The sequence below is a fragment of the Chiloscyllium punctatum genome, chromosome 48 (assembly GCF_047496795.1).
Source record: "Chiloscyllium punctatum isolate Juve2018m chromosome 48, sChiPun1.3, whole genome shotgun sequence".
Lineage (NCBI taxonomy): Eukaryota > Metazoa > Chordata > Chondrichthyes > Orectolobiformes > Hemiscylliidae > Chiloscyllium > Chiloscyllium punctatum.
Genome location: NC_092786.1, coordinates 31,696,486 through 31,709,569, shown reverse-complemented (window position 1 = coordinate 31,709,569; position 13,084 = coordinate 31,696,486). Strand labels below are relative to the sequence as shown.

Sequence of the window (13,084 nt, the reverse complement as noted above, 5' to 3'; positions counted from 1 at the left end):
AGGGAATCTAGAATTATGGACTGATTGATGTGTAGTACAGTAAACCACAACCAACCAATAGTTGGGATAGAGTGCGGCAACCAATCCTCTTTTCACTAGTTGGTCTGAGGTCATGATTGGTTATTAGTTATAGAGAATAAACCACTAATGAATTGAGTTGAGTTACACAACCGAGAGAGCAAAGGATTATTAGGTTTTTTTGGCTTTTTGCCTGTTGAGCTTCATTCTGATCATCTGTAAATCATTTCTCCGCAGGAGGATTTGGTTTTAGTCTCTTGGTTCTGCTTTACAGAGGATATTGTACTGGGTTTAGCTGTAACACGGGCTATTAACTTCTCTAGAGGAGCACTTGGGAGCTGTTCCATCTTCTACAGACCAGATAGAGGTTTCTCACCACTTCCTGGGCAAAATGAATATTTTACCCATTTTCACGGCCAGTACATACTCATACCTCAATTTTGTAAAATAAACATCCACAGTTGTGGACTTAATACATTTTCCCACCAAATCGGCGATTTAATTGATGTACCACCTGATCAGCCTAAACTTAAAATTTTTCTACCTTCTTCTTCTGTCAGACTCCATCTTTTAAATCTTCGAAACTGTCCTTTTGTTAGCAATTGCTGTCACCTTAAATCTGCAATGTCTCTGATGCTGTGACCTCGCTATCAATTAATGTAATGGTCCTTGACATCACTTCGACTGGAGCTCTGTCTTGTGGTGCCCACTCGGGATGGCAGCAATGCTCACTGTGAGCAGTATGCTCTCCTTGTTTTTAACTCTATCCTTTCAGCCTGGTATTTTACATACACTAGGATCTCAAGCTAGACTCCCCATCCTTCACCCAAACAGTGGGAGACATCATTAGACTGATTAAAGCCTAAAGCAGTTTCCAACATTAACCTTTTCAGAAACAACACCTAATACAACAGGGAGCATGGTTTAAAGGTAAGGGAACTCTCTTTAAGATGGCAATAAGGAGGAATTTCTTCCTGCAAATAGTCATTAATCTCTGAAATTCTTTTCCACAGAGAGAGAGTAGCAGAGCCTGGTTCATTACATATGGACAGATTTTTGATTGACAAGGGAGTCAAGGTTATGAGAGAAAGGAAGAAAGTGCCAATAAAGCCATAGTCAGACCAGATCAAGCGTTTGTCAGGACCCTTCCTGAAATGTTGACTCCCCACCTCCTTTGATGCTACCTAACCTGTTGTGCTTTTCCCAGCTCCACACTTTAATCACCTCTGACTTTCCAGCATCTGCAGTCTTCATTATCTCCATTGTCAGATCAGCCCTGATCTTATTAAATAGCAGAGCAACCTTGATAATGGGAACAGCCTACTCCTGTTCCTTAAAATATTATTGGGCATGCACTTTACAAATCCACCTCCAATGGGCTAGTGATAAAATCTACCAATTAGTTATAGAGATGTACAGTATGGAAACTGGTCCATGCTGACCAGATATCCTACATTGATCTACTTCCATTTGATAGCATTTGGTTGATATCCCTCTAAACCCTTCCTATTCGTATACTCATCCAAATACCTTTTAAATGTTGTAATTGTACTAGCTGCCACCACTTCCTCTGGCAGCTCATTCCATACACGCACCACCCCCTGCGTGAAAAAGTTGTCCCTTAGGCCCTTTTTAAATCTTTCCCTTATCACCTTAAGCCCCCTCTAGTTGTGCACTCCACAACCCAGGGAAAAAGACCTTGACTACTCACCTTATCCATGCCCCTCCTGATTTTATAAACATCAAGAAGGTCACCTCTTTGTCAACCAAATGGTTTACGACATTGAACGTACCCCACAGTGAATGCCAGTCACAGCAAGACGGAACCAAACTTTTCAAATTCGGCATCACACAGCAGTGGTTTACCCAGCTGAAGATTCCTGTCACCGGATTGGTACTTTTCGTCCAAGTCTCTGCAGCTGAATCCAGTGGCTCAACATCCATACCGTCAAACACAGTGTGGGTTTAACCCTGAAATCCATCAGCAAATGAGCAGTCCACTGGACACCCTCGGGGAGGCAGGTGTTAGCATTGCACTGCTGTTGGCTGGTGCTCAAACATATTAACAAAGGATAAAGGCCATGTAGGAAATGAATGGAAATGATGGGAGACCAGGGTTGTACCTTCTTGAGCTCCGATCATGACTAATTACTATTACATCAGCTTTCCAGAAAACTTTGCCTGGTAAAGAATGTTGTGGTATTGTGAATTAATGGAACCTTTCGAAGACCAAGGGACTTGGTTCACACTGGGTTTGGTCTCTTCACCCATGAAGAGAGGAAGGTTCTTCTGATTTAGATCTCTAAAATTCTAAAAAGGGTCAGTCGGAGATGTTTCCATTTGTCGGAGAAAACAATATCAGGGATCACACATTTAAGATAATCACATATAAATCCAATTGGGAATTCAGGAGAAAAACCTTCATTCAGAAAGTGGGGCTTGCTACAAGAAATAGTCGAGGCAAATAATATAGAGACATTAAAGGGGACTTTAATGGAGAGGGTGGAACAGAATAACATGATGATAGGGTTAAGTAAAGACCGTTGAGTACAAGCACAGGCAAAGAGAAATCATAGAATCCCTACAGTGTGGAAACAGGCCATTTGGCCTATCGAATCCATGCCAACCCTCCAAAGATCATCTCACCCAGACCTACCCCTGTAACCCTGCATTTCCCATGGTCAATCCACCTAGCCTGCACACTATGGGCAATTAAGCATGGTTAATCTACCTAACCTGCACATCTTTGGACTGTGGGAGGAAACCGGAACATCTGAATGAAACCCACAGAGACACGAGGGAGAATGTGCAAGCTCCACACAGACAGTCACCCGAGAATGGAATCAAACCCAGGTCCCTAGCACTGAGAGGCAGCAATGCTAACCACTGAACCACTATCCTGCACCCTGGTTGAATAGACAGTTTCTGTGTTGTAGCCTTTGTGAATCTATGCAACACTCGGTCTAGAAATAAGGTGGAAAAAAATCATTTTGTTTCTTATCAAAGGAAATAATGTTGGGGGCAAATATTAAAACTCTCAAAGTGAATGTTTGACGGAATATTAAGATACAGACTATCGGCATATTGCAAGAACTTTGTGCATTTTAACTTGCCTTTCCTCAGAAAAGCAACTTGGGCACCTTGCCAAATCTTTTGCCTCCCCCACTAAAACAATCCTGTCAAGAATGTCCACTCCCTCTGGTTACGAGGTTATTAAGAGTTTGATGCAGTGATGGGTTCCAGTAACACATATTGTTTTGTGCAGTCACATGGCTGACCTCTGTCCTTGGCTCCAGGGCTGTGATTTAACGCTCTGTAAGAACCGTAGGACAGAGAGTCAAGGTCGGGGAGATCACTTGAACAACGTGTTATAGAAACCAACACTGCTGCAAAAACAGACTTAAAAGCGGCACTCATGCTGGAGGAATGTTTGACAGACTATTTCCCATCACCCACCTATCAAACTTCCTTTCAAATACATGACCGCAGGCACTGACATGTTTGAAAAGATACAGTATGGTTATGGCATTATTGCCACCGAAGATGTGTGTGTGTCTTTTTCCTCCTCAAACTCATCAAGTTGAACATGTCAAGAAAGACATTATCAGGTTCGCTTTGGGTTGAGCTCCACGACAAACCTGGCACAGAAGGACCAGAAACGTCTTTCGTAACTGCTCCAACTGTACTGCAAAGAGTCCATTTGCTTCCTGCTACCTTCCCGGCCAAGCGAGCAGCAGACTGATCAGCTCAGAGGAGCACAGTGCAATTAAGAGCAGTGTGACTGTAGCTTATGGCCTTTTACTGTGATATAATGTAACAGGAGGGCAAAATGACCTTGCTATGGTCAGGTTATATCCATGCCACTTTGTGGCCAACAAACTGAGAAGGACTTTGGACAAAACGCAGATGTTCAGCACTTTTTAAAAATTATGCATTGGATGAGAGCATCGCTGGCTAGGCAGCATTTATTGCCATCCCTGGTTGCCCAGAGGGTAGTTAAGGATCAACCACATTGCTGTCAGTCAGGGGTCACATGTAGGCCAGACCGAGTAAGGGTGGCAGTTTCCTTGTCTCAAGGACATTAGTGAACATTGGAAAACCCATCTATCGGTAATGGATTCATGATCCCTATTATACTCTTTAATTCTAGATTTTTTTTGTTGAATTCAATTTTCACTTTCTGCCATAATGCCACTAGCCCATTGCACCCCCTAAAAATGGCGTGAGGAGTAAAAGACAGAGAAAGCAGAGGAACAAACAACCTCCCAGTGTAAAACTCAGATAACCAAGACACCGAGCTTTCAGGTGGGTTTTGTAATTGCCTACTATAACTCTTGGGAGAATTTGCTTAAATCCTCAGAGTACTGGCATCAATGCCTATTATTGGCTTCACTGATCTGCTTCAGATATAGTACTCAGACCACAGGAATTTCAAACAGAGATCAAGATGGATACTTAATTCCAAATAAATCTCAAGAGATCAACAAATTTTATATCACAACAAAGGCCAACTCTGATCTAGCTGTGAATCCAGTGAACAAGAGGAGTCCTCCAATGATTTAAAATACATAGTGGCCCAGAAAATGTAGAGCAATTATTTAAATGTCCAGCAACCACTTTGAAAGTTCCTCTGAAAGGATAGGTATGCAAGGTAAATGTGGAGCGAGGGTGGTAGGTGGTAGGGTAGGGGGTACAATGCCAGCTAGCTGAAGGGATGTAGGAGGTCAGGTGGATGAGCTCGGTAGGCTGCCCAGGTCAGTGATTAGCGTAGAGTGCTTTGCTGACAAAAGGTCACTGTTGTCGAATCATTCACTCTGTTTCCCGCTCTTCACAGGGTCTGCCAGACCTGCTGAGTTTCTCCAGTTGAGTTTCTCCAGACTTTCCGTTTTTGGGTTGAGTACCAGCTGGGTGAAGGAGGTAGGATGTCAGAGGTAATCGGGGGAGTGAGGCTGCCAAGTGGGTGACAGGATACGGCTTTAGGTGGGTGATGGGGTCAGGGTGCCAGTTGGGGGATGGGGTAGAGTGCCAGGTGAGTGATGAGTTCAGGATGCCAGGTTTGTGATGGGGGTAGTATGCCAGTTGGGTGAAGGAGAGGGATAGGGTGCCACTTGGGTTTTTAATCCTTTACCATTTCCTAGGAGTGAAAGCCCCTCCAGAAGTTCCAACTTTGAGGGAGTTTTTTCAAAGGGTTCCAATTTTTAATCCTCCAGGCAATTCCTCCATTAATCAACTGCATCTGAAGCATGACTCCAGTCTAGACTGTCACAGCTACTGGGCTATCTGGGCCAGGATCATTATGTCTACAAGCATCTTTTAGTGGCACAGTCGCTCACAGTACCAGGGACCCAGGTTCATTCCAGCCTCGGGTGACTATCTGTGTGGATTTTGCATGTTCTCCCCGCGTCTGTGTGCGTATCCCCCCACAGTTCAAAGGTGTGCAGGTCAGATGAATTGGCCATGCTAAATTGCCCATTGTGTGAGGTGCATCATTCAAATGGGTCTGGGTGTGTTACTCTTAGGAGGGTTGGTGTGGACTTGTTGGGCTGAAGGGTCTGTTTCCACACTGTAAGGAATCTAATCCTTTACTTGCTGCTATGATTAAGTGTCAGTGGTGGCTCTATAAGTTGCACTCTCACCTCTGAGCCACGAGGTTTCAGGTTCAAGACCCAGTTCACGGCTCTGAGTCCAAAAGCAAGGCTGATGTTCCCATGCAGTACTGAGGGGGTGCTGCAGAGTTGGAGATACAGTGTTTTGGATTGAATGCTAAACCCAAGGCCCCATTTGCCTTCTCTTGTGGATGCAAAAGAGCTCATGGAAGAAAAACAGCAGGGTAATTGTTCCTGGTGCCCTGGTCAACAGGTATCCCCCAGTCATCGTTACACAAACTGGGTACCTAATCAGGAGCCCTTCTGGGTGTTTGTAATGCGCAAAGTGACTGCTAAGTTTTGCATAACAACGACTACACTTCAAAAATACTTTTGAGGTAGCCGTAACACAGTTTGGGATGACCGGGATAGTCATACAAGCCATTATATAATTGCAACTCTTGTGTTATATGTGCCATTTTAACAGAGGGAGACTTTTGCCTTTGGTTATGATCGGGGATATTATTCGTTATCTTGAAAAAGCACTGGAAAAGAAGAGTCCTGTCAAAACTCACCATGTAGTGCTGGCTGACCACTTTCCCTCTGGCTTTCTGAATGTAGTTCCAGGCAAAAAGCAACAAAAAGGCGAGTGGGATCATGTAGATCTCAAATGTCCAGACGATCACCAAATACAACTGAAAAGAAAGAGAAAAAAAAGAAAGAAAAACTGCATTAACACTCAAAAGGAAAGCTAATGGGGAAAAGAATGAAAACTATCCTGGATATCTGGGAAAAAGGAGGTCAGATTTTAAAAAAGGACATCGTCAGATTGACATCTTTTGAAAGTTCTCTTCAGGACAGCAGCCTCAAAGTAAGTGCAGGATGTTGTTCTGTATGTAATAAACAGATCGCAAATGAAAGTAGTCTTGTACCCTAGAATATCACTCTTCGTTAAATTAAGTGGGAGATTCCAACAAGTGTTGACACAGAAATGACTGTGATTATTCAAAAGCTGTGACATTTGCTGATGGGGCTTTCTGAGTAGAAGTCAGAGCCTGTTACGTTCAGAACTCCATTATTTGGTGAGTACAGTGACGTAACGTGTTTTGAGGGACAATAAATCACGAATTATATTCCACTCAAATTTATAGAAGGCAAGTGATATTACAGTAACTTCAGATTCAAGTAACATAGAACATAGAAAAATACAGCGCAGTACAGGCCCTTCGGCCCTCGATGTTGCGCCGACCGAAGCCTACCTAACCTACACTAGCCCAATAACCTCCATATTTTTATCCAATGCCTGCTTGAATGACCATAAAGAGGGAGAATCCACCACTGATACTGGCAGGGCATTCCATGAACTCACAACCCGCTGAGTAAAGAATCTACCCCTAACATCTGTCCTATACCAACCTCCCCTTAATTTAAAGCTGTGTCCCCTAGTAACAGCTGACTCCATACGCGGAAAAAGGTTCTCACTGTCAACCCTATCTAAACCCCTAATCATCTTGTACACCTCTATCAAATCGCCCCTAAACCTTCTTTTCTCCAATGAGAACAGCCCCAAGTGCCTCAGCCTTTCCTCATACGATCTTCCTACCATGCCAGGCAACATCCTGGTAAACCTCCTCTGCACCCGTTCCAGTGCCTCCACATCCTTCCTATAGTATGGCGACCAAAACTGCACACAATACTCCAGATGAGGCTGCACCAGAGTCTTATACAACTGCAACATGACCTCAGGACTCTGGAACTCAATTCCTCTACCAATAAAGCCCAGTACACCATATGCCTTCTTCACAGCACTATTTACCTGGGTGGCAACTTTCAGAGATCTGTGTACATGGACACCAAGATCCCTCTGCTCATCCACACTACCAAGTAGCCTACCATTAGCCCAGTAATCCATCTTCTTGTTACTCCTACCAAAGTGAATAACTTCACACTTAGCTACATTGAACTCCATTTGCCACCTTTCTGCCCAGCTCTGCAACTTATCTATATCCCGCTGTAACCTACCACATCCTTCTTCGCTGTCCACTGACTTTCGTATCATCCGCAAGCTTGCTCACCCAGCCTTCAAGCCCCTCCTCCAGGTCATTTATAAAAATGACAAACAGCAATGGTCCCAAAACAGATCCTTGTGGAACACTGCTAGTAACTGCACTCCAAGATGAACCTTTACCATCAACTACTACCCTCTGTCTCCTTCCTGCCAGCCAATTCCTAATCCAAATCTCTAATGCACCCTCAATGCCATACCTCCGTAATTTTTGCAGTAGCCTACCATGGGGTACCTTATCGAACGCCTTGCTAAGATCCATATCCACCACATCTCCTGCTTTACCCTCGTCCACTTCCTTGGTCACCTTCTCAAAGAATTCACTAAGGTTTGTGAGGCACGACCTGCCCTTCACAAAATCATGCTGACTATCCTTGATCACATTATTCCTATCTAGATGTTCATAAATCCTATCCCTTACAATTCTCTCTAAGACTTTGCCCCCAACAGAAGTGAGACTCACTGGCCTATAGTTACTAGGGCTGTCCCTACTCCCCTTCTTGAACAAGGGGACCACATTCGCTATCCTCCAGTCCTCTGGCACTATTCCTGTAGACAACGACGACATAAAAATCAAGGCCAATGGCTCCGCTATCTCCTCCCTAGCTTCCCAGAGGATCCTAGGATAAATGCCATCACCCTTTCCAGTATTCCCTGGACCTCTTCCCTACATACCTCAAAGCCATCCATTCTAATCTAACCTCAGAAATAAAATCAATGCATTATGAATCACCCTTAAAACTTCCCTGATGGCTAGTGGTAATTTCCACCATTGGCCTTCTTGCTTCCCCGGCCGGCCCATTGTCACCTCCTGTCAAAATCCGCAAACCTGACTGCCCCGGCCGGCCCATTGTCACCTCCTGCCCAAAATCCACAAACCTGATGCCCTGGCCGACTCATTGTCCCGCCTCCGACCGCATAGTCCCACAACCCCACACCACCCATTTCTACCTCCTGCCCAAAATCCACAAACCTGACTGCCCCGGCCGACCCATTGTCTCAGCCTGCTCCTGCCCCACCGAACTCATCTCTGCACACCTTGACACGGTCCTGTCCCCCTTAGTCCAAGAACTCCCCACCTACATTCGGGACAACACCTACGCCCTCCACCTCCTCCATGATTTTCGCTTCCCTGGTCCCCAACGCCTTATCTTCACCATGGACATCCAGTCCCTGTACACCTCCATCCCCCATCATGAAGGACTCAAAGCCCTCCACTTCTTCCTTTCCTGCCGTACCAACCTGTACCCTTTCACTGACACCCTCCTTCGACTCCCTCACCTTAACCTCCTTCCACCTATCGCATTTCCAACGCCCCCTCCCCCAAGTCCCTCCTCCCTACCTTTTATCTTTGCCTGCTTGGCGTACTTTCCCCATTCCTGAAGAAGGGCTCATGCCCGAAACGTCTATTCTCCTGCTCCTTGGATGCTGCCTGACCTGCTGCGCTTTTCCAGCAACACATTTTCAGCTCTGATCCCCACATCTGCAGTCCTCACTTTCTTCTTGCTTTCAGCCTTCTATGTGCTAAGCTCTTGAATTTCCTCTTCAAACCTCTCTGTCTCTCGCCTTCCTTAAGCCAGTTTGTAAAACCAATTGCTTTGACCGAGCCTTTGGTCACTTGTCCAACTATCTCGTGTCGTTCAGTATTACAATGCTGTGAGGAGCCTTGAGTCGCTGTACTAGATTAAAGGTGCTGTATGAATGCCAGTTGTTGCTATCACTTGCAAGGCTTTTCACTATTCCAGCCTCTATCACCACGAAGGGCAGCAGCAGAGGCATCATGAGAATGCTTATTACCGCCACATTTCAGTGCAAAGTACAGACAATTTTGACTTGGACATGTGTTGTCATCTTCTGGATTAGTGGTGCTGGAAGAGCACAGCAGTTCAGGCAGCATCCAAGTAGCTTCGAAATCGACGTTTCGGGCAAAAGCCCCTGATGAAGGGCTTTTGCCCGAAACGTCGATTTCGAAGCTACTTGGATGCTGCCTGAACTGCTGTGCTCTTCCAGCACCACTAATCCAGAATCTGGTTTCCAGCATCTGCAGTCATTGTTTTTACCATGTGTTGTCATCTGAACTGTGAAAATATCCTGCAATTGCTTAGCGGATATCCCTGCAGGAACTCTTATTACAACACACATGGCAACAGTTCAAGTTGTAAAAACACTGTTCTCTTCTCTGGAAACTTGAAGAATAACTTTGAGCATTCTCAAATTGAGTCAGAGTCATACAACACGGAAACAGACTCTTCACTCCAACTTGTCCATGCTGATCATGGGAGATCCAAATTAATCTAGTTTCCCATTGGCCTACATTCAGTCCATATCCCTCTCAACCTTTCTTATTCATGTACCTGTCCAAATGTCTTTTAAATGTTGTAACTGTACCTGCATCCACCATTTCCTCTGGCGGCTCATACCAGGTACACACCACCTTCTGTGTGAAAAAGCTGACCCCCAGCTCCCTTTTAAACCTTTCCCTCTTATCTTAAAACTAAGTCCTCTAGTTTTGAACTCCCGTATCCTGAGAAAAAGGTCTTTACTATTCACCTTACCCATACCCCTCATGGTTTTGTAAACCTTTCGAAGATCACCCTGAAACTTCCATGCTCCAGAGAGAAAGGTCCCAGCCTCTCCCTGTAGCTCAAACCCTCCAGTCCCAGTAACATCCTTGTAAATCTTTTCTGCACCCTCTCCAATTTAATAACAACTTTCTTACAGCAGGGTGACCAAAATCTCAAAGAATTATGACTTGAAGTGGTTCTTAATGTAATTTTTTGAAAAAAGTGCGCATTTTGGAGCAATGGAGAGAACCCAATTTGGCAGCTCTGTCAAAGATAAATGCAGTGGATTGCTGTAAGATATGATTCAATCCAGTTGAATTCAGCAGTTTGTTGTTTACTAGCCAAAGCCTTGCCAACAAACCAGCATCTTTATATCCTGCAGCGTAAATCGTTGTTACGTGTATGAAATTTGGCATTCTTGCATTTGGTCCAGAGGAAATAGGAACAGGACCAGACTACTTGGCCTCTCAAGCCTTCTCTGCCACTCAATAGGATCATGGCTGATGGTAAAACAAAACACTTCGACAACATGCCTCTCTTTTCACCTGATAAGTTGAGCGTTGATATGATAAAAGTGAACGCAACTTCCTGCAGTCTGGACTTATCTGTATTCCAATACATTCCATCCATCTGCCAGCTCATTGTAGGTGCAGCAAATGGCAGGAGAATCACAAAAGGTATTCATTCCAAACTAAAATAATGAAACTTAGCATCGCTATCAAGGCCAAATGAAATAGCTGTGTACTATTAGCTCCAACAGTTCACCTTCAAAGAATAAAATGCTTCCAGCAGCAAATACTATTTGTAGAGGTTTACAAAACTGCAATAAAACATGCTGCGGTTTGCTGTGTTTTCAATCATTTGGATGAGGCACTAAACTGAGGCCCCATTTGCTCTCTCAGGTGAATGTAAAAAATTCCACAACTTTGTTTTCATAAATAGCATCATCCCGACTTTTGGTCAATACTTATCCCTTAACCAGAAGCAGATGATCTGGTCATGATTTGTGTTTGTGGAGCATGATGTGCCCCCAGTACAACTGTGTCCTCTCTTCAAAATGACTTCATTGGTTATAAAGTCTTTGGTGCAAGGAGCAGGCCAGATGTCCTCTACATTTGGGGTGATTACCAGATGGTAGAGCTTTACAGACTCCTTGTCGTGGGTGGAACAAAAGCTCTGCTTATTTTGGTGGTCTACAACCCATGAGGATAAACCAGTAAAACAAGCGAATGGGACATACTGGTCAGATTTGCCTTGTATGGAAGACCAGTACGACCAGTACCTTCATTTCCAAGTATTACTGTTTGATTTTAAACTTTTTTATTCCTTCTCTGGGCAAAGGCAGAGTTTCGAAATTTAATTTTGCCTCTTCTGATCAGTCAACTCCTTGTGCTAGGTTGCTGTTGCTAAGCAGCAAACAGAGAGAGACATCTTGAAATTAGGTCATGGCAGTGCTGAGGTTATCAGTCCAGAACTTCAGTGGCTGAAGTAGACTCCTGCCAGCCTTCAACAGGAGCCTTATCCAAAGCCAGTATGCCAAACAGCAGTGTTACCAAGCCAGGCGAGAGGTCCAGACTAATAGTCTGAGGTTTTCAGTTCACATCTCATCAAAGCAGCTAGAGGAATGTAAATTAAACAAATTAATTAATTATTCTGGAGTTAAGTGATTAATAAGGATCATGAAACTGTTGTTAAAAAAAAGGCACTAATTTCCTTTAGGAGGTTCCTCAAAGTCAGTCAGAGAATCATTAAAGTGCAGAAGGAGGCCATTCAGCCCACTGTGCCAACTCCGGTTCTATTGGTTACTGCTAACCCCCAACCTTTCCCCATATCACTGCGCACCATTCATACCGAAATGAAAATCCATTTGCCCTCTTGAACCTACCTCCAGCAGATTTCCAAGCACTGCATTCCATCCCTAACTCGTCATTTTGAAAATAAAACCACTCCAGGATGAGATACAAACAGACCTGAAACATGGCCTCACATGTAAAATACATTGTCTGATCTAAGGTGTTACCTTATTCTGATAAAACCTGAAGTTATCTTGAGGCAGGGATTTACATATTCATCAATCAAAACTGCACCTTCATTCTCATGGATTAAAGACTTAATAGCCATTTAGGTTTGTTCAGTACAGTCGCATAAAATTGTATGACCCTTTAATCTTTTACTTATAAACTCTGGATCCAATGTATTGTCTCTTACCAACCACCTGAGGAAGGAGCACTGCTCCAAAAGCTTGCAGTTTCAAATAAACCGGGACTATAACCCGGTGTCGTGTGATTTTTGACTTTGTCCTCACTGTGTGAAAACATTTTTTTTCACATCACCCTTAATTCATTTGCACTTCACTGTAAATCTACCCCTTCTACAAGTAACAGCCATTTTTCCTTAGATATTCTAAGCAGCCTGCTCATGATTTTGGAAACCTCTCTCAATCTGCTTCTTCTCTCCACAGAGACGAGTCCCAACATCTTCAAGCTATTCTCATAAGGGAGGTTTCTCATTCCTGGAACCACTCTGGTAGATTGTTTTCCAGAATGAACTGGGGTCAGGGCTGGGTTTGGCTCTGAGACCCCATGACAACTGTGTTCCCGTTCTCCCATGCGTGCCTTAAGGGAAAGGGCTGCAAAAATCCCGATACAGCCTCCGATAGATCCTGCAAAATTGTTGGGGAAAGAAATGGCCCATTGCTGTTCTCCCAGTTCCTTGATGGTACTTCCCAATTTTCACAACCTGGTATCGTCCCCTCACAGCTCCATCAATCCCAGCTCTGGAACCACCAGCAGCTCTGACTCTTTGCTGCAGCAAACCTAACCCTGCTCCCCATCCCTCACCCCCACTCAATC

The 13,084-nt window shown here is 44.3% G+C and overlaps 1 protein-coding gene across 1 annotated transcript in view; it reads right to left on the bottom strand.

The window, feature by feature from the left end:
- Nucleotides 1-13,084, bottom strand: part of LOC140468867 (multiple C2 and transmembrane domain-containing protein 2-like) — a 487,492-nt gene that overhangs the window by 92,114 nt on the left and 382,294 nt on the right. Inside the window, exon 18 of the mRNA XM_072564927.1 lies at nt 6,179-6,298. Within this exon, the coding sequence (XP_072421028.1) occupies nt 6,179-6,298 (120 nt within the window). The remainder of the gene's footprint in view (nt 1-6,178; nt 6,299-13,084) is intronic.